This window comes from Topomyia yanbarensis, chromosome 2 (assembly GCF_030247195.1).
Source record: "Topomyia yanbarensis strain Yona2022 chromosome 2, ASM3024719v1, whole genome shotgun sequence".
Lineage (NCBI taxonomy): Eukaryota > Metazoa > Arthropoda > Insecta > Diptera > Culicidae > Topomyia > Topomyia yanbarensis.
Genome location: NC_080671.1, coordinates 314094339 through 314120790, shown reverse-complemented (window position 1 = coordinate 314120790; position 26452 = coordinate 314094339). Strand labels below are relative to the sequence as shown.

Sequence of the window (26452 nt, the reverse complement as noted above, 5' to 3'; positions counted from 1 at the left end):
TGCAGACCAACCGTTACAAGATTGTTATTTTTGTGTGTAATAATAATTAGGCAATCCATTAGACGTCTGTTTGACAATTCAGTGGTGGGTTCTGTCAACAAGTCTACTCCTGCGGAACAGAAAAACTCGTCCGACAAACAACTTAGTTAGTCCGATTCGTTTGATGTTGAATCGAATCAACGATATTGTCGGACGTCGCACCCCTCGGAGTAACGTCAGAATAAGTAAACAAGAAATAATCAGCTGATCAGAAACGTCTCATGGATTGCCTAATTGAATAAGTTCATTTTGTTTCGGAGTCAGGTTCTGCACTTGAACCGAAATTTTGACAGCAATCAGGCGGACTTCTGGATCCGTTGGTGAAAAATTTGAATGGGAGAACTGAGAACGCACTATAAGTAACATACGATCCGCATGCGGTGTTTGAAATTATCTAAAAAAATATGGGAATAAGCAATAAAATAGTAGGCTCCAATGATATATCAAGTTACAGTATAAAATTGGTATACCTACCCAGTTAAACTCATTCTGGAACCGGTTCGGATTTCTGAGTGGAGTTGGTGTGGATTCCGGCTCGGGTGCAACAGCCGATTCCGACTCAGTCGGTTTCAGAATCGGTTGTTGCATTTGAGTTGGAGTCCATGCTTGCTCCATTCAGGATTCCGAATCAGATTCCGAGTAGTTTGACCGGGTAGCAACGCTGACTATACCAGCCCTCTGGCAACCCTATACCAACATATGGAGTTTGACTGCGACCTACATATATGGGGCGTTATAGCTATAAAGCCCCAAACAAAGAATTAGGTTCGGCACTATGCTCGATATTCAAGCATTCCACACGGCGTTTTGCATCTTGTGGGATGATTTAATATCATATCATTCAGAAAATCGACATTTTGTATCTAAATACGGCTTCTAATCATTCGGTTCAAAACCAATGTTTTGACTTTCTTGGCAGTGATGCTGGCTGTACAGAGACGTCGTCCTTGACAGGGGGCTGGACTATACGAATGCATTGAACACTTCTGTATCGACTATTACATGACAAATACAACACGCAGACCCCTTGTAGAGATATTTCACGTTTTACATTTCGTATACACACAGGGATGCCATTATTCCAGGTTTATCTGGTAGAGCCAGAGTGTTTAAGTTTTTTACAGCCTCTAGACAAAGAGACAAACCTATCATTCTACCAGATTTCTAAATTATATATTATGAATGATGTTCTTGATAAATTACAATTTGATTAAAAACAACAGTATGCATTTTGAAAAGCCGGGTTGTTTTCCCAATTTTAATAAAAATAGATCGATGCATTCTCCTTGAAGATGAAAATGTATGTCAAGTTTTATAAGTTTCGAGGTCGTTATCAAGATTATGCTATACATTTTTGATTGATCTACCAGATTTTATTTGTAAAGTAATGGCAAGCCTGTATACACACACGAACGTCATTATTTAAATATGTGTCAGATTCTCGCTTCGGTGTCGAAAAGAAATAAAACATTTATTTTTTTTAATTCGATACTTATGCTGATTTCGTTTTTGGAGCCGAGTCGGTCTAGGTTCGCTCTGAGCTGTCACTTTTGTATGGATTTTGTAAATATTAGAGCGAACCTAGGGCGACTCTGATCTAGAACCGAGGTCAGCGTTGGTATCGCTCTAAATAACAAGTGAAATTGGGTATTAAGTGCCAAAACAGTGTTTGTAACACCACACATTAGTACTTATTCGTTATGCTGTGCAGTTGTAGGTTGTACTTTGTGTTTAATATTACTTCTCTTGTGTGACTTAGCTTAACTAATAATGTTGAAATATATTCTAAAACACTCACGTTCTGCGATTGAAAATGCACTATATTTTGATGCAAAAGTGTATGCTCAATCCACTGAGAATAATGGCAATCAGCATACAGATAATTTCTTATACGACGTTGCGATCGGTACTCTAAACGATAATATCCCGCCATGCATAGCTAAGGGGGCATCGCCAAAAGCGTTTTGATTTTAAACCTGCAGCTATACAAACAATGTGATCGTTCTTGGCTCCTCACATGCTTCACCATATCTGATACATTTTTCGAGGGAACCTAATGAACTTCCAGAGTACAGAAGTATCATTCGTGTTACGAGGGTTGACCATGCACAATTTTGCTCTAAAATCCTATAGAAAATATACCGGATATCAATACCGATACGATGGCAGACGCATATATGATTAAACCAGCAATTCTCGACGATTTATATATTTTATATTTAGCATTACTACTACGATGATTATTTGAGAAATTCGGGGGAATTTCTGCATCGTGTCCGAACTGGCATAGTATTTCCTATCCATTGCATTACATAAATTGTACAACATATGGAAATACAGACTTCGTCTCATCGGAATCAGGCACTTGACTCAGACACCAAGTTGACTTTAGACCATAGACGTGCATATATAATTAGATAACTTTATAAGTAAGTAATGGATCTGTGCTTTTATACTTTTCTCGGATCCATGCTTCCAGTGTCAAAACTGCACTATTAGTTAAATTCATGCCCGCATATTCCGACTATTCTGATCGTCGCAGTATCACGTCGTATTGATCACGGAGATTGTGTTTTGGTCCTAGATATCTCGGAGCCGAAATTTGACGTTTTTGAGAGAGCTATTCACCACTGATTCGCATGGGCTTGATTGGAGTCTGAAAACTACTTTGATTTGTTGGACGATGGGATCGAGTCATTCTGATGTTATTTGTCCCATGTATTGTTTGCATTTCCTCAATCAATTTTCGGTTTTCAGTCGTATAGGTCTTAATAGGTGGGTCGTCATTTGTCCGAGTTCTTTGCGACGAACATGTCCTGGATTGTTTGGGATTGGAACATGGATGTTGGTGTAGCGTTTTCTCTGTTGACGGAAGTGATGTAAGACTACCTGACTCAGGGGTTCTGGGTCTGATTTATTGTAACGCATTCACGATATAATTTAATAATGTTTCGCATGTTTTTTCTTGCTTTATTAGTGTATATCAGGCTAATTTTTTAACCATCACAAATAAACTTTGTGACTAAAAAATCATACTGATACTATTTTCATACAGAGCCGTAGTATTGTCAGTTATGTAATATAAGTCACCTTTCTCTAGATACTTATATTTACTTATCATAACCAACTATCGACTTAGCTATTGTAACAATACAACGCGCACGGAAACGATAACATGGCTTTTGGCATTTTAACGAACAAGTCCATCAGATATTACAACAGAAGTAGACTTTGGATGTAGTATTTCTCCAGAAATATGTCGCGAGTGATATTCCAATATAAGAAGCAAATTACTTAACAAATTGCGTTAGATTATATCATAGCATTCTTGAAATGTCGAATGGAATGTCTTCTGAATGAAGAAACAAGCGATAATAATGTCGTGCACATGTCGTTTGATTCAACTAAACATAAGTAGCACTCCTGATCGGTGGTTGTCCGGAATTGAAGTTGCATTTCTAACAAACCTAATATATCCCAATTAATTCAACAAACGATAAATTTATTATAAATTCTCGGCGGCCGGCTGCCCACATCAATAATCACATGATAAAATTTCTGAGAGTTGCATAGATCGCATCACTTATCAAGGTGAATCCAGATTTATGTCACTTTTTTACCCATCCTTCTAACAAAAAACCTCTTCCTGTGGCAAACATGGATATGCAGAGGTATACACGGTCTCCATAACAACGTTTGTTACACTAACATTCCTTTCCCTCCTCGATGACTGTAAGGACGTGGCCGGCGCCGTTATTGACATTTCAAAGTGAAGAACTCTCGAAACGTGCACATTGAGGATGGATAGCTACTCCCAGGCTCCATTCGTTAATTCTCTGTGCAATTTCGCTTGTTCTGGTCAATCACGGAGTAGCAACTACGAATTGTGCAGTCAACATGCTCATAACTAAATTTGTAATTTTCGGACGCATTTTGAAATTACGTCAATTTCAACCCAATCAAGGAATCTACCAAATTAAACTCTTACAATTGGGATCATTAAATCTGGAAGAAATTTTCGACTCTACGTTGCTAAGGGGCCGTACACAAATGACGTAGCTTTTTTTCGGCGTTTTTCGACCCCTCCCTCCCCCCTCGTAGCATTTTGTCACAAAACTCTAACCTCCCCCTTGTAAATAACGTAGCATTTCTGACAACCCCCCCCCCCCCCCTTTCCAACGCGACCGGGGAATGAAGAAAAAATATGTTTTACAATTTTTTTAAATACGTGTGTTTACAAAATTTTTGACGGATTTTATCAACATTTTGATTATAACAGCAAATTGCGAACAAAATAAACCCATTTCATGACAAATATCGCGTTAATAATTTTGTTTTGAGTTTTATATGTCATGGAACATGAACAAAAGATCTCTCAGTTCACGATGCTGCAGCTGCCCATGATTCTAAGAAGCATACATTCGATAAAATTACTAAATTTTGTTTGGTTGAATCCGAAGAGAAAACTTAATTCAGCTAACAAACTAAGTCTACTAGTTAGCAAGATTAGCTAACTAATGTAGCAGGTTAAATCCGTATACACGTAAACTTACCACATTAAAAATTTCATGAAAAGTAACTTGTGTGAATTTAAATTTATTTCTCTTGGGTCCTCCATTCCCATCATCCATCAAATTGTTTTTTTTCTAATCAATGGGTTTTAATTCTCGTAAAAAAAAATCTTAATGCTACGTCGCGCAACTTCTGACCCTACCCTCCCCCTCGTCACACTTCGTCACAAATTTAGTATACCACCCCTACCCCCCAAAATGCTACGTCATTTATGCATGGCCCCTAACGTGTATTGTCGACAAACGGCGCCGGTTATTGAGTGGTAAGCGTGACCGCCACTCATTCCAGTTGTTCTGGGTTCAATTCCAGCCGAGGTCATTGAGATTTTTCTGAAGTGAAACAATCTATGGTTCATGGCTTCCTTCAGAAGGGAAATAAAGCCGTTGGTCCCCAGTCCATGAGTTGATGCCTCGATATCTAGTCCAGATAGTGCAGTCACCTCTCTGGCGTCGGTAAAGAAGAAGTAAAATCCAACTTCTATACTTACTAAAAAATATCCTCCTTCCGTGATACCTGTGAAGTGCACAGTAGTACATACGGCCTCTAGCAAACGCAAGTATCGGACTAATCATTCCTTCCCTTTCCTTCCGCGATCTACGTTCGGGCCTGGCCGGCACCGGTATTGATCAATAACACTTTAGGATTACCAGGAGTTGCACATTGAAAGATGTTTCGCTACTGCCAAGCATAATTATCTACTAATTCCCTGTGCAACTTCAGCTAGTCCAGATCGATAACGGAGTAACAGCCAGGGGTGGTCACCCAAGCTCAAGCTCTACGTTGAAATGTACTGTCGACAAAATCAGCAATAAATAAATGATCCCATAACTTTCAAAAGGAAACACAACCCGGCTCCTATCCACGTCGATGAGGAGCTTCTCAAATAGTGATTGTGCAGTGTGCACCCATATTACATGGATATTTATCATGTGAATTCCCTTGACTGCTGTACTCAGCGCGTGTAAACTATTTCTATATTCAATCTTCAAGGAAGGGCTGTTTGCAAACATCATCAACTGATCCATTTATTCTGTCGTTCGCTACACTACACTGATGCCTATCACTAGCCGCGCTGCAGAACGTCGTTCGGGTGCCTCACTGATCCATTTGCATTCGAGTATATTTTCGAACTGGCTTGATGGTTTGTAATTAGAATACGAACCAAATACTGCAGAGCTACCTGATCTCCTTAAAACCAACTCTTCGTTGCAAAAAATGTTTTCGAACAAAATGGCACACCGACGACACAAATAGAATAAATCAGATTTCAACAGTTGCGCTACCGTACGGTTAAAACTGGTTTAAAGATTCATAAAGAAAGGCGCTCAAATCATTTCTGTCGTATACAATGTGCTTCCTCATAGCCCGAAGAATGCAAACCCATTACTGTCGCTAATTTGTAGTTAGATTATTATATACAAAAGACGTTGTGACGCAACAACTGGTCAGCAGCTGTTTACATTTCGCTCATCGGAATGATATGTTGATATTTGAACCGGGTTCCGCGAAGCAAATACACGCTCAGGTGGCACAATGTGTACCGTGTCCATTGGTCAATGTTATTTTTCATTTGTCCCTATCATTTCTTCCCTCATACAGGTCCAGCCGATGATGATTCGATGATTTTGCAGAACGCGACGAACCGTGATCGTTTTTTATCTTTGGTCCGATGTGCAAGTGCACCACAAAACCAGCGCCTGGATGACGGGAATGTTTTGAACAAAAGCCGTCTTCCAGTCAATTCATAGTCGACATCTTAACAGCCGCGTGCTCCGTCGACGCTAACAAGGGCGGTTCATTCGAGCAGTCAGTCAGCTGATCGGAGGTTCATTCGTTACGATAAAGTGAGGCCGATTGACCAATTGTGATATTAGAGGAGAAACAACAGAGTACAAATTAATTAACCTTAATTAATCGTTGCTTTCAAGCGTGCAGTACACATCTCATCGGAATCGCTGAGCCGAGCCGAGTAGTAGTTAGGCAAGCTAAAAACAAATTTACATTAGTTCAATGGAAACTGCAAATCGGCTGGTGATACTGGAAGAGCAGGACCAGCTGCACCGTTCAAAATATAAGGACGAGGGTAAGAAGAAGGTGAAGAGAAAAGTTGATTTCACTGGTAACGATATCAGCGACAGGATGGAAGCGGAAGCTGGGACGAAAAATGCACCCGTCAACCCAATGTCGGATGATGATTTCGAGAATATTATCGCCCAAACAATGCAGGATCTAGATACGATAAAGTCGGATTCAGACAGTGATTTTGGAGATGATCACGGGCTTCCGAGGAGGAAAACAATCACCCCACCGAAAAGTGTGCGAAAAAAGAACATTGGTTCTTCGAGTGATAGTAGTGTAAGTGACGTTGAAGAAGACGTGTACTCGTGGATAGAAAGTTGTCCGAAATCTCCGCTAAGTTCTAAGCGAACAGATCTTCTCCCATATACAGCCGCACATTCGTTACTACTTCGATTCGGTGAGCGGCGACGATTATCCGAATGCTTAGAGGAAGATGAGGATGAAGATAAACCTCTCACTAGTAATGGCAGAAAGGACCTTCATGGTGTGTCCACAAATCGTAAAATTCCTCAGATAAAAATTAACAATTTAAACATATCGCCGGAGGGTGCCGATCCTACGGTAGTTCGCAAATCAAGATTCATGGTAACCAAAGCAAGTGAACTGCCTCAGCTTCGGCCAGAATCGGTAAATCTGCGGCCTCTAACAGCTGCGCAGAATTCTCAAACTATCCACTTTCCCTGCAGCCAGCTAACATCTCCAGGTAGCAGGATGTCACTGAAAAGCATTTTCACACCTGAATCACCTTTTCCCAATCCGCACATGGACAAGCGGTTCTTTGACACATCACTGGTCGAAATCCGACCACTCACCACCAGTATTACGTCTGTGACTGAAGTTGGTCTCTCGAAGGTAGATGACACGAGCATCAGTAGCGGCACCAATTGTAAAAACATTCCGTTCGAGCTAGATGAAGTGTGGGTCAAACGGGCGGATGTGGAGCTGATACCAAAGAAACCGTCATCTGCCGGTGATCCAGTGACCGCGTCGTCCAAGTCGGCAACATTGCCGGCATCTTTGAAGGCGGCTCCTCCGACGAAAGCGAAAAAAGACACCAGCAACAACGTAAGTTGGGAGACAATTATGGTTAATTAACATATGCATGGAGCGCGGTCCGAACGTACACTCTGTTGTTTCGTTAATTGGTGTTAATTGGGGTTCAGCGGGTTTCGTTTCTAGTTTCAGCCGACCGAAAACAGTCGCAATTGTGATTCTTTTAACATTTTTTTTATTTAGGAAGTGCGGTTTGCCTTAGTGACACCAAAAAAATTACCAAAATAACGAAAAGCGTCACAAAACCAAATGAACCTTCATTTTAGAGGTGTTTTTACACCTTTAAGGGATCTCCTCATCAGTAGCTCATAAATGGGCGTTTTGTTGCAATTATTTGAACACGAAAACAACATGAGCAACAATTGGCGTATTTTTGAAAGTATATTCATTCAATTTTTTTTTTTTGAATGCAAAGATTGGTAAAAATGGCGATTTATAAACAATCTAGCACAGTAGCTCGCCGTGAACAGCTCGGATTTCGCCATAGATTCAGATAGAAAAACAAGTCAAATATATTCTTATTCGGAACGGTTTTATTCATAGTATTTACCAGCGATTCTGTGAAGTCGTTGCTGGGGGTCCGCGAAGAGAAAAATTTTTTCCGGACGGACATTGAAACTTCAAGTTTTTTTTATCGTATCAGACTGAAAATAATATATTGACAGCATATAAATCGGTGTTAAGCCGTGGGGGTCCGCAACCGTCCAGGGTTATTTTGAAGGGTTCCGCAACCGCCCAGGATAATTTCGAAGGGGTCCGCGATGACGCAAGGTGATTTCCAAGGGGTCCGCGGAGCAACCAAGGTTGAGAACCGCTGATATAGACTATTATGGTGATTGAATGTTGAAATATTAAATATTCTAGTCATTTTCAATAAAATACTCGATACTTCGGCCTTTTTTGGGCAGTACGTGTGTTAAGAACATTATAAAATAAGAATTTTTAATATATATTTTTAGTTCAGTCTGTGCACAATTAAATTAGCTAAAATTTCGCAGAATTTTGAAAAACATGTTTCATAAAATGGGCTTCTAAGTTTTTAGGAGGAAGCAATCACTTACAAGCATGAGACGTTAATCAGTTATACCTTGAAATATTGCCAGAATATTCTCAGATTATAATTCAAACGTTTGATGCAAAACAAAAAAGGTAATTTTACGATGAGGAGACTCAATGAAATAACTTTCAGGTCTTATTTGTTACCCAAAACTCGATATCCCAATTACATGGAAACCAAATAAATAATATTTAGTTGTGGCAAATGTGTTGTAGGGTTGACACAAATAGTTACCGTCATATAAAACATTTTTAATCACCTAAAATCCTAACTTGGGATCCTTAGCTGGTTTTCCTGGTTTTTAGATGGGGATAACACTCACTTGTCTTCAATCGTGTGGGACAATATTATCCTGAAGAAACAATATTACCCTAAATAAATTCAACAAGCGTTTTTTAGCAGGGTCTGGCAGACTCTTCAACAAGTCGAATTTGTCTGGCCCTGGGGCTTGATTGTTACACGATAAGAGAGCAAGTGAGAACTACAACATCGCAAAAAGTGTTTCGTTCGCAGTATCGTGGGGGTGATAGATCTTATGTGTCGAAGCGGAATCTGGACTGAACTTCTTGGCGAAACCGTATATCCAATGGTTTGAATATTCCACGGTCTTGTTAGTATTATACTGCCGTTCTACGCCCAATTGTCCCATGTTGCAAAACTGGCAACTGAGAAAAAACGCGATTGAAGATGAAAATTGTATTAGCCATCTGGAGGGATACGGTGTAACAAATAAAGCTTTATTGTCCAAAATTACGTTCATGGCAATCGTTTTCATTATAATCAGTCCAGTTTTTTATTATAGAGATTCAATTAACGTTAGTTTTTAAGAAAAATGTTAAGTGGGACTGTTATGCCGAGAAATCGAGCGGAAACCGGAAAGTTCTACGCATATCAGTCCCATAACGATCTTTGTAAATGATGCTCATAACTCATTTTTTTTACAAAAGTGTATGTCGTGAGTTTTTCTGTTACTCGGGAGATTTGTTGCTTTATCAAAATTGGACATAGTTACCCTATTTTTACACTATTTAGAAGGGTACCTCACAAGATCATTAATTACTCTGCCTACACTCGATGGAGTGCATTAATTTGGCATTCACAACCTTGCTTCGTTCTTAAGAACCAATCTAATAACACAAATGGCCTAAAAACGATGAAATGCTAGTGTTTGATCGCAACTAAAGTTCCAATCGAGTGCTCCAATTGTCGCCTTACCATTTGATCCAATTTGTTGAACAAAGATAGCAAACGCTGCACTAACCAACGGCTTCAAATGGGTAGCGTGATAATGGAAACATTGCGAAAATAGGCTCATTATCCTCAATGCGTTCGCCATGTTATGCAAGCGACGATAGTTATGAAGAGCTTTACAGGATTGTTCTCACTGCTGTGATTAATATTGCCACTGCCATTTTTAATGATCCTGTGTTTTTCCATCAATTTTTTCAGTGCCCGACATCTAGCGTAATGTACTTCTTAACTAAACGTTACGTAATTATTTTTTTATTGCGCACTTTTTTGGGATTTTTGTTAGTGGGACAATTATGCGTAGAATATCAACAATGGGACAAACAGACTTGGTATTTTTTCACGAAGTCTTCGAACAAACTTTATGATTTGGATGTGTTTTCTGAAAATATACATCAAAAAGGACTGTTTGGTTAAAAAAAGTGAAAATGACCAAAAAGCAACATGGGACAATTATGCGTAGAACGGCAGTATATCGGTTTCGCATACGCCGGACCGTGCTCCAAAAGGAACTCGTCAATGTTTCTCTAGTTAATCCTTCATCGAACCGGCGCCTGTAACTACGTTTCTTGGCTTTCAACATACTCTTCATTCGCATTTCTAACGTACTGTCGTGGGTAGTGCGTAGCCCGACATCCCGGATGATCTAATACGGGGCGGTTTTCTCCGCGTACAAGTCTGAGCACTCTTTGTCCCACCATTGGTTGGGAGGCAGTCCGCAAGAGTTCGCGACTGGCACGCGTTTAGTCTGAGCTTGAATTGCGGTGCCGAGAATTAAGCCAGCCAAAAACTCGACCTATTCTTCCGGAGGAAGCTCTTGCGTGGACTCGATTTGGTTAGATGTCTTCTAATCAATATTTCGTGTGAGGTCATACGAAACATAGATTGTACTCGTTAGCCCTGAACCGTTAGCAATAGTAATTACGATTGGCAGATGGTCGGTACCGTGGGGATCAGGAATTACCTTCCACATGAAATCTAATCGCAGCGATGTCGAGTAGAGGGATAAGTCTAAAGCGCTCGGATGCGCTAGAGGGGCAAGAAACCGCGCCATTTCATCCGTGTTCAAAATGGTAATTTTGAAGTTGTCGCAAAGCTGGTGGTGTGAGGTAGATGGATTATCATCATAAAGGCAACCCCATACCGTACCGTGGGAGTTGAAATCATCTAAAACTAGCCTCGGTACGGGGAGGTGGTGACCAACAGAGGATCTAGGGCGAATGTAGGTGGAAGCAATACAAAGGTCTTTGCTTTTAATATTAGTTTGGCAAGCGACAACTTCAATGCCTAGTGTCGAGGTTGATTTGATTTGAAAGAATATTATTTTTGATCCCCAAAAGTACTTCTCCATTACAGTCTTCTCGATCCAAAGGAGTGATATTAAAATCGTGGAAGTTGAGGTCCATTTCTGGAGTAAGGCATGTTTCGCATAATGCTTCTGCAATTTCACTGTAGAACAGTGATCAGATCCGTGACCTCGTTCGATAAATTAGTTATCGAAGAATACAATCGGAGGTTGAATTTCGCAGTGAACTATATCAAAAATGTTTTTACTGCGGGGAGAAAGCTTATCAGAGAAAGCTTATCAACATGCTTTTAAGAGAGTCAGAAATATTTAATACTGTAAAAATACAAAATATCAGAGAAATTTATTAAGCCAGCGCTGGTTTCTTTCTTTGACTGGGATATGGAAACACTTCGGGGTTTTTGATGTCCCAGGAAGTGCTAGGAACTCCTTTTCTGTGCTCAGGTTTCTGAGCTACTTGGGTCGGTTTTGCATCAGTACTTCCTAGAGCAGTTACTTTTGGAATACTTTGAATAGACACTTTTTATAGCCTTCACAACAAAGCTTAGAAGAGGAAATGTTCCATCTTTTTGTATTATTTCTAAGCACAGCAAAAGATGTCCCCCTTGGGGGTCATCAGAGTCGCTTTACAATATCCCTTCAACAGGAATCATCCACATGATACCCACCGTATTTCCAACCACGAGCCTTATTGCTACAATGGGAGACTGTGTGCCTTAGCTGTTTGTAATTAGTAGAATTCATGACTTGCTGCACAAAGAGGCGAACAGAACCATTTTCAAAGACGAGGTAGTTGGGTAGAGCAGACCCTGTGAAGGTCACACGATAGGAGTCTTGAATTGACATAGGTCATTTTCCCGTCATCTGCGATTGATGCTGATTTCCAACGTCTACACTGCATTAAATTCATTGGCTGAAGCATGAGGTATCGAAACAGCTAACCACATGTGTCTGCAGATCCGCGCAATTTCGAAACTCGAGTCGGAGGCGACCCCACAGATTTCAACCCGATTAGCTGGTACATATACTATGTACTCCTTTGTAAAGGACAACGTAGCCAACACTTCACACAGTAGCAGCAGCAGATAGGGAAACACTAAAGAGACTAGAATAACAAAGAGACGCCATGTTTCGTTTGGAATTCGAATTTAACTGACAATGTCATTCCAAACGAACAAGAGAATTGTCAATCGTAAACGTGTAGCATTATGTGGCATAGTTTTCAAGGAAGTATTGTGATCCAGCTCATTAAAATTACTAAATATTTTAAAGATATATCCCCGAACCAACTTTGTGACAATACCATCGTGTTTAGAAACGCAAAAGAGAAAATGTGGCTTGGAATACAGTTTCGACCCGTTTTTATAAACTCCCGGTTTTTTGCACTTCCGATTTTATGCACCCCCGATTTTATGAATTTTTTGTACCCAATTTCATCAACCTCCTGTGAATTCATACTTTTATACCAGCAATTCAGGTCTATAATCTTACAATTGAATTTAGTCAAGGTTTTGGGTCCTGCATTGTTAGGTAGCAGTCAAAATATAGGGTAGTTTACCCAATTTTGGTACTAATTAAGGTTGATGAACTAGAATCACATTTTGCTTGAATTCTCAAAACAAAAGTATCAAGGCCTTTTGTTTTCATGATAAACGAACACACTTTCACATATTATCCGTTGGAAACATAACGATTGGAAGAGATGCCGTATGTAATAAGTATTGTATATTTAGTAATATTCTGCTTTTATTATGTTGTAGTTCATGCCTAGCTGCAAACAAAATTTAATCCAAAAACTGTTTTGGAGGACTGTCTGTGAACACCGGTCCGAGGTTACAATTTGCCACATATTTGTATCAGAGTCTGTGATGTCTGATCTAAAGTTTATCCACTCCTTTAAAACGATCTCCTGTCAGCGCGCTTTAGTCATAACTAAACAAACTTCGAATTGAATCAGCTATTGTCTTGTTCCTGTTCTCTGTGTTTAGCTCCTGTGTCATCCAAGCGAATTGATCTATTCATTTGTAAGTAGGAACACACCAATCAGCCTTACCAACGAGAATGGATCGTGCCAGTCGAAAGTCACAGACCTTGGCTCAAACCGCCCATTTCCATAACAATAAGTGTGCCGGTTTATTAATCTTTGATATCCGATACGGAATATTGTTTGATGATGAAAAACCTTAAAAAATATCAAACCTGTTTGTCCCATTGTTCAAATTATATGCATAACTGTTCCACTAATAAAATAACCAAAAAAGGAAATATTAACTTTGTGGAAGGAGACAGTTTTATTAATTAAGATATGGATACGATATTATTAACTACAATAGTGAGATCGATCCTGTAAAACTATTCATCACTGTCGTCGCTTCCAAAAACTTAAAACATGGCGCGCTCATCCATTTCCGATTTTAGTAAAACTTGAAGTCGCCCGCTTAACCAGAAAGCTCTCAGCGCACACTTCCGTAAACAAAATGAATAGACAAAATCATTTGTGTGTATGGTGACTGGACCAATATGTTCAGAATTTTCCGATTTCTATCAGATTTACCCACTGAGCATTTTTCGTAAAATTTACCGAAAATTGAATTTTTTTGACGAAAAATCCATCCATCGTTTCTCTTCTGATCGCTAATTTAATCTTCATCTTCAATCGCTTTTTTCTTAGTTGTCAGTTTTGGAACATAGGCGTAGAATGGCAGTGAACTACCAACGCTGTGTGTTTAACTAATCAAAGAATGATTTCGACATCGTGCTTTTAAAAAGATTTATTGTTAAATTTCGTTGACAGAATACATTGTTATCAATAATTAGTTTATCTGGAAAATTTCAGATCGATTAAATACGATTTTTTGCACTGATAGAGCATTAGGTTTAATTTTCTGTAACCTAACAGCGTGAGATTCTTCTCAGGTTGCTTCTAATTATGTAGGATGGACATAGGAAGTTAAAAAAAAATTCCCCGTTTTGTCAACCAAAATTTTTCGGTTGGTTGATAAAAACGGGCCATTACTGTACTAAATGATGCAAACATTTAAAACGAAAGTCGTTCCGTTATTGGTTTGAATCGGCAAAACAAAGAAAAGGTCTTTTGTTTCCAGCAAATTGACAAGACAGAATCATATGTACAAGACCGTCTCTTTTTGTTATGATTTTTATATTGACTATAAGAAACAAACGGAATAACAACAAAGAAGTTTTGTGAGGCTTGCACAGTTGCAGTGTTGCTTGTGACCCGTAGTTTGGTTGCTAGTTGAATTGTTTTCACTGAATAAGGATGGCGTCTCTTTGTTATTCTAATCTCTTTAGGAAACACCAAAACCGGAAAAATGAAACGAAGCAACCCAGCTTTTTGTTGTCAAACTTCTTGCTTGCAGGCTTTTCCTCTTTTGTGAATAACGGTAGGAACTGTTTCGGTTATTACTAGGAGTAGAGTGACCATATCAAGCGAGTGAAAAACCAGGACATTCCAAAGGGGACTACCAGGTTCTCAGCAGCTAAAAAGTTCTTGTAGGTTTTTTGGATTTACACACGCAGTTCTTGTTATATAACCATCAGCGAAGGTTACATATCATGTTGGGAAAATTGGCAATCATTAATTTAGAGAAATATTCTGAAATCTTCTGTGCAGGACCGGCGAGAGGTCATCCGCATTCAACACACGTTTATTGATGTGAAGTAGAAGCATCAACAGTCACAAGTAACTTCCCTACGCCATTCCTGATTTAAAAATATGTAGCTGGCAATCTCCAATGACAATCATTATTTCTCGATCTGAGAGCAAAGTGACTACAAATTTCTCCATTTTTCAATTGTTATATGAAAAATAGCGGGTAGGTTGGTGTAAATAATATCAGTTTGAACGCGACCTTCCATACTCCCTGTTAAGTAGGATGTTAGACTCGGCAGGTTAATAGCTGTTTAGCGTCCAGTGAAGCCATGTTAATGCTAGTATTGACCCTGAAGTGGTTCCATAATCACCAGCTAGAGAGAGAACTCAATGAAGTTATTCCACGATAGTTATTGATATTTTCATGGATTGGAAAAATGTTCGCGGATTTCCAGTACGACGAAAAAATGCCACGGGAAAGAGATCTCTAGCAGAAGCAAAGCCACCAAAACGTCTTCAATTTGTGGTCTCAGATTGATCTACAACTGGAACCAATTGGATTCGTTCGGCTGCCAAATTTCCTTGAAAACGGATTAAACAGGTCATTCATAGGCTATGTACGAACGCCTCGTTCTTTATCTTTTCAATTTCTACGTTAGAGAAGAAAGTTGAGTGATTAATAAAGAAATTGGATGGTATAATTGAGGGATTCGAGTGTACAAAACTATGTTTGTCGAATTTGGCTTGAGAGTGCACACTTCGAAAAACTCTTGTAATTTTACGTCATCTTACGCCGACATATTCGAGCGAACAAAATGACCGATTATTACGTTCATCCTTATTTTTACAAGACGCCAAATTATTCAAAAACGTAATTTTACATCACGCCAACGGTAAAATTACGTGCAACATGTAAATTTACAAGAACGCTATGAAATTACATTTGCCTAGTAAAATTGAAGTAGGACGCATTTTCAATCCTAAAATAAAAATATCCTTACTCTATTTCGCTACGCAGCTTCTTACCAACAAATAATCAACCTATTATCTATTTTCGTGAAAATGGAAGAATTTTCACCAAAATTCAGAATAGGTCCATCATTTACTGGGTCAAAGCTTTGTAGAATTATGGATCAAGAAGGTTTGCCTTTCTTTCGAAAGCTGTATGCGTATGTACTGTAATTTCAAGATCGTTTATTTTTCATTAATTGTTACATCTTTCATATCATTTAATCTGCACAGTACTCGGAAATAGCCTTGATCACCTTTTTAACAACTCTCTGCTGTTGTCCCTTGCGGGTAGCGTTAGACTTCGATCCTGTTATCGGTAGAATCTTAAAAAAGTATTGCTGTATAAACTCCAAAAACTTCGATATTTGTCGCATGTACATGAAGTTATGTACATAATGTACACAAAGAAGATCAGATACCGCTTCGATGACGTTTTCCGTTCCTTCACTCAGCCGCACTTGCTCGGCGAATACGTAGTACACTTTTTTATCATTTCCACAATCTGAAATGTAATAAACAATCAAAATTAAATGAACGTTGCTTATTAGATATTAGGTGATGACACTGAATTATCAGAATAAAAGGAGTCTTCAGAATCGCATAGTCCGTGCGACTCATCAAAAGTGCTAAAGCGAAACTTAGTATGTAAACCAAAAAGCATACGTGACCAAAAAAAGAGATAAGTTTAGTATTTAAACTTGTAAATACTTAATGTATATCTTTATATATAACAGTGCTTCAAAATTGTTAGTTACTGCAGTTTGTTTAAAATTCCTCCACAAAAGATTATTGAAGAAATCATCGCTGAAGTACACTCTACTATATAAATTCAGTTATGTATGAGAGAAGCGAGTATACAATAAGTATTTGATTTTTGATACATCTGTTTGTCTGTTTTTATTAAACAATCTTGACCTACCTATGGCAACTAGCACAGGTCCAGAGCAATCAGTAGAAATACCATCAATCTTCGTTCCAATCTATAAAATATTTTAAACAATAAATATTTATAAATTTAGTTTTGTTATAGGAGATACTCTCTCACCTCTTTCAAAATTATAACGTCGTCTAGTTTTTCTCCCAACAAAGAGCACAGAAATCTAAATATATCGACATCCGAAGCTGTTGTATCCAAATGAGTGAACTTCCGATTGGTCTTCGAATAATCGATTAGCTTCGACCGTTTTGTCGTAAAATAATGTTCCAAATATTTAACTGATGCACCAGTGGCACACTCAAAATGATAATTCAAAATGCATTTTCGCCGCAATACTGGGAAATCTGTCAACACATCCTTAAGTTGTTTATCGTCGTCAAAGAGATATCGAACATATGACTGAGACGCTTTCAAAAACTCCGGTGTAAGTAATTCAGGTTCGTTGCGTGCAAGTGTTGATAGGATATACTTAGTACACTCTTTGCTCGATTTTTCCCAATATTCTTTATTCGTCCCGGCACGTACATTGCGATTCTGCCGAACATCTATTTTAGTTGGTACCGACTCGTCACTTTCGTTCTTGAATCGGTTCAGATAAGAGTTTCGATTTAACATTTTTTGTTTAATCCATCCATATCCTATTCCTGTATCATAACCATCGTCGTCTAAAATGATAAGGCATGGATACTTTTCAAAAATATCTTTTGCGACCTTTTCCATAACGCTAGCTTGAATTTCAGTGTCAATCGCCCGTAGTTGATCCACCACCGATGATGTAATGCCGCTCCACTCAGTTTTTGATAGCTGAAGTGACCGAGGTGCACATTTATTTGGGTTCTCGCTACGAAACTTTTGCAAATCCTGGAGACGTATATGTATATTGTCACTTATTTTGTTCCAGTTTATTTGGAAACTTTGAAACTTTAGTTCACTAGATGCGAATTTTTTGGAACTTTTCAATAGCTTCACCTCATGCGGACCTCGTTCAACGACAATGTTTGGACTACAATTCTCAACATCCTCAACAAATAACTCTTCATTCGGTTCTCCGGTCATATTTTTGACAACTAACGTAGTTCTGGTGTTTTCCTGGGATGAGTCATCATCGTCCGTGTCTGTGATGGAGTCGCCATGCAAATCCACCTCCAGAACGGGCACCATTAACTCCTGCGATGGTCCTGGAATTGGATCTAGTGTGTTGACTGAGAACGGAACCACTGAAGTTATGTTTGAGGTAGGCTGAGTTTGAGGAAGCAAAGCTGAATTGGCATTGATGGTCAAAGACTGATCGTAGAGAAAACTCCTTTGTTTAATTGATTTTGAATGATCTTCGTTGATTGTACCTAAAATTCAAAAAAAAAATTGAATTTAATAAATTTAATCATACATGTTTGTGTGTGCACAGAAAATTTTGAATATTAGCACTTATACTACAAAGATCACACTGCAAACTAATCGAAATTTCCTTGAATCTCAATTTATGTGCTCCTGTCGCTCAATAGTACATTAGAAGATGCAAAGAAAAAAATCCGGCATGTAATAATGAAAATGGCAAAATGCAAAAAGTTAGGAATATTGATATTTTTTGTTTAGCCATACAGTCATTTGGATAATGAACCGTACCTATCATAGTAAATTTTATAGCACTGTGAGGATTAACGCAACAAAAAAGAACGATAAACCCTGGGAGTCTGAGGTGATTGAAGAAATATTGCTCTGCTCTACCCTTTCTACCGAAGGAAAATCGCTCAACATTCTTCTACCTATGGAATATCATCGAAAACCTACAAATATTGATTGAATCCGCAATATACCTGAGGCTGACATTAATTTTATTGTTGCCTTTTACATAAAAACAGTCCGAGTGATACTGGCCTCACTGTGACAGATCTGAATAAAAGCGAATAATCTAAATAATGGCGGTCTCTGCTACAACTAAAAACCGTGAAGTTTTAATCAAACGCACTTCTTGAACGACACATTCAAAATTTCACCGAAAATGAAGTTTGTACTGCTTACACAAAACTCCTGGTTGCCAAAACTAGCAAACAAAATAACCTGATCCCGGATGCCAGGTCATATTTCAAGCAAACTTATTGAAAAGGTCCTATGTGCAAATGAGAGCCTCTCTTTGTTTACTTTCTCTTCCGCTAATAACACGGTCGCATTTGCGTTTGCTGCTTAACTCTTTGCATAATATGCTAGTCGAAATCATACTCTACCAATATGTACTGGAACATTATTGGAAAAATTAATAATTAAGTCGTGATAATCGAAAGAGAAAGCAAACAAAGAGAGGCTCTCTTTTGCACATAGGTCCATTTCAAAAAGTACGCGAGATTTCATAAAATCTGTGCGAACCCTTTTTTAAAATTTGTGCAAATCTGCGTTAAGGAAAACGTACAAATTTGTCTCAAAACAAGAAGCGCTGACTTTTTTTTGGTTTTTGCTCAAGACAAAAATTAAAAAATCTGTGCTAGTCTGTGCATTAAAACAGAAAACTGTAGAAATCTGTGCAGAACATTGAAAATCTGTGAAACAGAGATTAATCTGTGTACCTGGCATCCCTGAACCTAATGAACCGCGCAGACAAATCAAGCATAATTTTTGAAAACAGCGAAACTCGCATTTGGCCCAAACCTAGAAAAGACGGTGACATTCTCGAAGATGTAATTAAAATGTTATTTAAAAACCATACCGATTTTTACATCAATTATTCAGCCAAAATGCTCATCCTAAGGTGATTTTTCATTGAACGGAAAGAGCATTCGCGATCAGGACATTCAAAAGAGCGGTATGAAGAAAAAATAAAGTTACGATGTTATTAGTATCACGACCACAGTTTCGTCATTTTAGTTTCGTTAGTTTTGGTATCTTTGTCGCATTTCCGTTATTTGAGTTTCGTCGTTTTTGATTACTAATCTTATCAAACATTTGTAGTTTATCAATTTTAAGTATTGAAGACAAATAAAAATTACGTTATTCTAAGCACCACTCTTACACTTTCGTTATTTCTTAATTATTCGGTTTTAGTATCTCATTTGCGCTCTCATTGTCATAAGTATTTTGGATTGATCTACTGTAGGAAAGATTAAAAGAATTGAAAATAAAATGTGCTGAAAGTGTATCAATGGTGCTTAGACAAACATGATTTGTACTATACTGTTCACGATTAAAGTACTGCGCACTCTTGTTCTCCTCATCAAAACATTGCCTACATTGAGCATTTTAGTAAAGGTATTGTAGCATAATTTAATGCTTTAGTTTCGAAACCCAATTAAATTAAAATAAAGTCGGTGTTAGAGCAGTACCAAATCTAACGAAACTAAAATTACGAAACTGTATTTATGCACTGTTGGTGTGTCAGTTGCTTGTTCGTTATTATTTCGAAAGTGCATTTTTCAACAGCATTACTGAATAATGAAACAAAAGTTTGTCAGTATGTACATTCAGAGACTTAGAATGCGGGCGAGTAATAATCTCAGTTTGTTTACTTTTGTTAGATACGTTGTTTCCAAAAATTATTCTTGAAATGAACTTTTTTCTCTTCGCGTGTCTTTATTTTTATAACATTGTCTTTGGGTTTTCTGCTCCACTGACGCGTGTTAAAAATCCTGAAGCAACTTTCAATAACGGCAAATGTACCAAAATGTATGCAAATGCAGAGAGAATAGGAAGAGAGGCAAAAAGTGATTTCAAAATTAGCATTTTGGGAATCGCTTCCGTAGCACTTCAAATTACTCTAACTATATTAAGAAAATATGGATTGTGCTCTTTGGATTTATTGTGCAATTAGTGTAGGTTCCAAATGAAATAGGCTAATAAATTCTGAAACTAGTTTTTTTATATTTAATATATCCTAAGAAAAAAAAGCTCAACAGCTTAAGGAACCAAACCCATACAACATAATACAATGTATTGATGTATATTCTAGGGGCAGATCACTCTAGGAATGTATAACAAATTTGCATCAAATGCATTTAATTTTGTTTAACAAACGTCCTACGCTGATCCACTTTGTTCGACGTTTTCTTGAATGTAGGGCTAGTTGTTTGTAGGGTTTTGACGTCTTACACGCAACGCAAAATACATTATGAATTTATATTTTTATTTCGCTGTTTTCTAAAAATGAATCACAAGTGATCAGCCCCTAGTGTATGTCTCAATTATATACGATATGAAAGAATGAAATTTAATGAAAAACGTGGACTTACTATTTTGTAGCGAAGAAGCATTCTTTCTAGAGAAAATTCCGCACGAACCGTTATTCGCCAAACCCAGCTAGTAGCAGTAAAAAGAAGTAAAAAGATGCCTCTCGTTTACTGCTTTGCTTTGAACAGAACACGGTATAAACGAAGTTGGCTCTCAAAGTGAATTTTGACAGTCTACTTTAACGCCCGAAACACGTTCTTCTAAATATTAGCAAAGATTGTTTTCTTTTTTTTAGCAAAACCATTCGAAAATTTTAGGGTATTTTCCTAAAATAGAAAAATATCTAAAACCCAAAAAACATCTAAAATAGAAAAATATCCAAAACCCATGAGACAAAAACGAATATAAGGTTACCCGAATACAATCGTGATTCGTTGGTTTGTCACTATTTAACTGGACCGCTTTTTAGTTGGACCTCCGCTAGTTGGACCGTTTCCCAAATTAAAAAGCATTTGAATTCCAAAATCCTATGTCAAACGGACAATAATTAGAGATGTGATATGATGCATTTGAACTACTAACGTCTCCTTTGGAGAATTTCTGTCTTCTGTCAGCCGAATCAAATTCGCTGGTTGGACACACGGCAGATCCAATCAGTATAGTTACAAAACCATGATTTTCACTATAACAGTACAGAAATCTGCAGTAAAGTCCAATTTTATGCTACAATACAGAACAGACACTTAAATATTCGTACAGTAAATTTATACAGTAAATTTCAATGTAAAATCGACTTTTATAGAGAAAATGGGAGATGTTCGTTCAACATTAAAAAATGGATTTTTTATCATACATTTTTTCTCAGAAATAGTAAAACCTAATGTGAATTTACTGTATCATTTTTTCGCTGAACAGTAAAATTATTGTTACCTAAAGTTTTCCTGTAAAGCTATTGCGAGAACTCTGCATTGAACAATGTTGAAACAGTAATAACCATAATATCTATTGTTTTATGACTGTTTGTAGGGTAAATGCTATAGTAAATTTCTATCCGGGTGTATCATCATATCTATTGCCGTTTGCAAACGCCACAGAAAACATCTTATAAAAGTCTCAGATATACAGTATGGTAAAGATATATTTCTAGTTTAAAAAATGGTAAACGAACATGCACTTATCATAATGTGACAGTCGAATGCATAATCTTTTGTATATGCACTGAAAAATTATTGAAACGTTTTGCGAATCGATTTCCAAATGGTTCGACCTGGAATAATCGAAAATAGAAATAAACGGTTTTCATTTGCAACATAGCACCATTTCAATACGTTTGCTAGAATTTGGATCTATCAGTCGATCTTTGCGTAACTCTTTTAAGCGTCTTTAACAATTTGGAGACATTCAATTTTGTTTACCATTCATTCATTCTGATAAGTTGTCAACATGTCAAGGTTAAATCAGTTATATAGCATCTTTAGTGAACTTACTGAGTTTTATTTATGCAGATTGGTTAAACATATTACGGGAAGTATTAATGAAAATATTTCTATATCTTGTACTGATACTTTGTACAAAGTTTTAGGTTTTCGAAAGGGTGTAAAGTTTGCGTGATTCCTGCAAGTTGAAAACAGTAAAAAGCGTCCGTTTATTAAATTTATTTCGTAGATGATACAAGTGACCGTGGTACGAGTGACCATGACTATCGAGACAGGCAGTTGAACGGGAAACGTCATTTGAGTTGGCCTTGGATTATATCAAGAATTACGATAATTCGATAAATGAGCTGTTAATATTAGAGTGCTTTAGTTGATTTCGACACCGAGGCATTATAGCATCTGCAAAATGTGAATGGTAATATGTTCTCTATACTGCCACCATACACATAACTCTCATGTGCTATTGAATTTCATATACACGTGGGACAAATATGCGTAGAACTGCAGTATATTCCCAAGTCTGTTGGTCGTCAACTAAATAAATTGATCGCTTACTAAGAATTCCGTTACATAGCAATAAATCTACGCAGAGTAATTGGTAAAAATCAATGAATTTCTTAAGGATACGAAATAATTATTATCCGGAAACAGAGAGGCCTAACAGTGACGATTCATAAATGATTCCTTCCTTAAGCTGTTGACAGACCTAATCATGTGAATAAAAAGTGTGTCTTGTTACCTCGTTTGTGCAGTTTAAAAAATATACGGTCGAAATATCAGTTCATGCTGAACCTTAAAAAATATGGTTCGAAGAACCATTTTTTAGTTATGATTATGGTTAAATAAAAGCATTTTCCACAATTTAGATCGAAAGAAGTGTCCATGATTTGACAGTGTGTGACACCTACCTACATTACAAAGGGAATAATGAAATATAACTTACTATTCGATTCGATATCCGCTGCATCGCTCGTGATGTTATAGGTATCTACAGCGACCCACATTTCATCTGCTTCTAAAAGCATTAAAAGTTTATCCTTAAACAGATTTAGAACTAAATCGGTTGTTATGCGGCATCCATCGTTTTCCGTCAGCACCTGTGTTATGTGTTTTTGTAGCGCAATCGAACCTGTATATTAATATAAAATTAATGGCTATTGCCGGAAAGCATTTCATATGATATATTACCTTGTTCTAGTAGACTTGATAGAGTACCGAATGATGGTATGACAAATCGTTGCAGCCGAGACGAGTCACAAATTTTGTATATTACTATCGATTCCATGATCTTCAGCTGGCTAATTCAACAAAGGTACCGCGTGCTTTATAAACATATATTCTATATCACTTTCTGTGTAAGAGATCAATGGTGTACGATCGATTAGTTCCGTTATATTCTTAACTTCCGTATTTAACGATTCTTTTTGAACAACAAGTAAACCTTTCTCGTGATTTTTAGAAACGGATTGTCTTTCGCCGAAAAAGAAAAGATGATTCGACTGTGGATCGAATATTAACAGTTGAATTTTCATAACGTAAATTATTTCACCGAGCTTATCTTGGTTCAGGAATATGAATTGGCCTTTTTTATAGTTATGGCCACAATAGACAGCTTCTTCTGCATATATAAACCGATCGTTTAGTAATCCCATTTCTTTCAATCTACCCGTTATAGTAGATGCTAAATACGCAGATGACTCTAAATACTTTTCTACCAAGAAATTTCGCTCAAATCTGTAATTTTTGGTATTAAGCAGTCCTTGATAATATTGGTGCTTTTCACTGCAGAATTTCACAACATTTTTGAAATTGAGTGTACTACGCAAAGCCCTTTTGAAAAAACAGTGTTTTCGTTCGCAGTACAATGTGCAATAGCTCATTAATGGACCTAGCCATAGAATGAGATGTGGATAATGGATTGTGAAATGATGCTTTGGTTTTAACGGAATATCAAATTCATGTGTCCTCAACTCCAAATATCGTCTAATAAGTTCTGTTAGTAGCTGTACGTGCTCTTTGGAGATTACAGGAGATGTTATAATATCGGTTATTTGTTTGATTAGAAGTAGCATAGACAATTCTGGGCTATTGTAATCTACTGCAGTGCTAATGAATATGAATGGAATTATCTGAACGATGTGCCATATATCGCAGGCTTTGGCTTTAATAGTATTACTTTTCCTGGTGAATTCTAGAGCGATTTTCGTTTTGATTTTAAGTTGATGGAATATACTATTAATTTTCGCCTGCAGATAAGTAGCGGATATAGTTTTTGTTTTAACGAGTTTTTTAAATATAAGAAACAAATCACTGTTTACCCATCCTTCAAATAGGTCATGAGCAATGCAAGGAGCAGATCCATAATGGAACATATGGAAGTATGAAAGTTCGTTGTAGATACATGATCTTTTAACTCCATGGTAGGGAACTTCTGAGGGATTGTTTGTTATCACATCAACGTCTCTATTACTTGATTGGGGTGTTCTAGGTTCAGCTAGCATAAAACAGTTTTCTTCAAATGTTTTGTGGACAATATAACAATAGCGACAGAAATAGGCACTTTTCGAAAAATTTTCAGTAAGGCCTGCTAATTGATGGGCACCTAGATTATCATTCATGGTTATGAATACGGAACCATAAAGCCTTTCTTCATAACCACCTCCATTGACAATAATTCCGGACTCTTCCAGCGTTTTTAGATCTTCAACTAGCCTTCGTAAAATAGCGTTAGTGCCGAAATAAGCGAAATCCTTCGTTTTGCACAACAACACTAATTGCACATTGTCTGTTAAATTACGCAAGTGGGGGTCCAGATTACCTAGTACCATATATAAACACTCCAGCTTGTGTCGACCAGTTGCGTTCCCAACAGAATTGACCACTACTTCAGCCGCATCTTGATAGAAAAATAAGTTCAAAGTTTTTCTACCGAAGAAACTACTGCTCTTGTATTTAATGCCGTCTGTGTAATCGGTCATGTGATTTGGTATAGGAAGTTTTTCACGAAATATTGCATTGTATATATGACTGTCATTCAGCATCGAAGTAAGAGTTTCCAAAATGGGAACATAATAATAGAAACATATTTTATGCTCACGGTCTCTTTGCAACGATACTTGAACAGGCGGAACGTATGAAAAATTTGAATTGAAGAATTTTTTACGGGTGTGACTTGAACGAAGCCTTCCTTTGGGGCCGAAAAGGTCACTGTACAAGTTCTCTGTGCATATACAGCGTAGGAGATCTTGTTTAATGTTAGAAGGAAGCTCAATTCCACTCAGAAATCCGTTAAATTTTAATCGTAAATTTTTTTTTTCCACCGATATTGCCTCATTCAAAGCATCCACAATCTCTTGGATGACCATATCCGTGACATGGTTTTTTGATAACAGCTTTAACAACAACGTTCCGAACACCATTTCAAAACTCTTTTTCATTTCGAGCATATTTCCGCTCTCGTCTTCTTCTTCTTCTACGCCAGTATTTCGTAAATCTTCTTCATCAGAGTCGGATAAGGATATTTCCGGAATCTGAACAGCAGCCTCAGCACTCGTACTGTCTGATAGAGGGAGATCCTGTTTGGGGAATTTCTTGAGATTCCCAATTCGATGGAAATACATATTGTGTATTCTCATGGCGTTGGACGTTGCAAACGGTTTTCCGGTACGACATTTCAGTGGGCAAAACACCGGATGTCCTTCCAAAATGTGTTTCGTTGCGTGTTTAGTCATTATCTGGAACTCCGATGTCGTAAACGCACATGAAAGGTCTGGACATTCCATTTCAACAAATTTTTTTCTGACAATATGGCGTTGCCGAATATGCTGCACAAACGAGTTAAACGATTTAAAAATGACCTGACAGTGGTCGAAAGGACACTCGAACTTCTTTTCCTTTTTGTGCAACCGAACATGTTTTATAAAAAACTCGACGTTTTCAGCGGATAATC

The 26452-nt window shown here is 37.6% G+C and overlaps 2 protein-coding genes across 6 annotated transcripts in view; one reads left to right on the top strand and one right to left on the bottom strand.

Moving 5' to 3' along the window:
• The window catches only part of LOC131683614 (uncharacterized), a 301264-nt gene that overhangs the window by 75799 nt on the left and 199013 nt on the right, over positions 1-26452 (top strand). For 2 of the 4 annotated variants that reach the window (XM_058965731.1, XM_058965733.1), the window contains exon 3: positions 6211-7755. The exons of the other annotated variants lie outside the window; for them this stretch is intronic. In XM_058965731.1, the coding sequence (XP_058821714.1) occupies positions 6622-7755 (1134 nt within the window). In that variant the 5' untranslated portion in view covers positions 6211-6621. The remainder of the gene's footprint in view (positions 1-6210; positions 7756-26452) is intronic. 4 annotated transcript variants of the gene reach the window in all.
• On the bottom strand, positions 16166-18950 carry LOC131683615 (uncharacterized). 2 transcript variants are annotated; one of them, XM_058965736.1, is made up of 4 exons: positions 18882-18950; positions 17024-18258; positions 16898-16958; positions 16166-16480 (listed from the first exon to the last, which is right to left on the bottom strand). In XM_058965736.1, the coding sequence occupies exons 1-4, from the start codon at positions 18895-18897 to the stop codon at positions 16197-16199; spliced, it is 1596 nt and encodes a 531-aa protein (XP_058821719.1). In that variant the 5' UTR covers positions 18898-18950; the 3' UTR covers positions 16166-16196. The 2 variants fall into 2 exon arrangements, with proteins under 2 accessions (XP_058821719.1, XP_058821720.1); XM_058965737.1 differs by lacking the exon at positions 18882-18950 and adding an exon at positions 18730-18801.

What these genes read in the sequence shown, in the direction of transcription:
- LOC131683615 (XM_058965736.1), bottom strand. An exon ending in ACGTTATAATTTTGAAAGAG is followed by an intron (nt 16,959 to 17,023) that starts GTGAGAGAGTAT and finishes AATATTTTATAG; the next exon opens with ATTGGAACGAAGATTGATGG. An exon ending in ACCTGTGCTAGTTGCCATAG is followed by an intron (nt 16,481 to 16,897) that starts GTAGGTCAAGAT and finishes ATTACATTTCAG; the next exon opens with ATTGTGGAAATGATAAAAAA.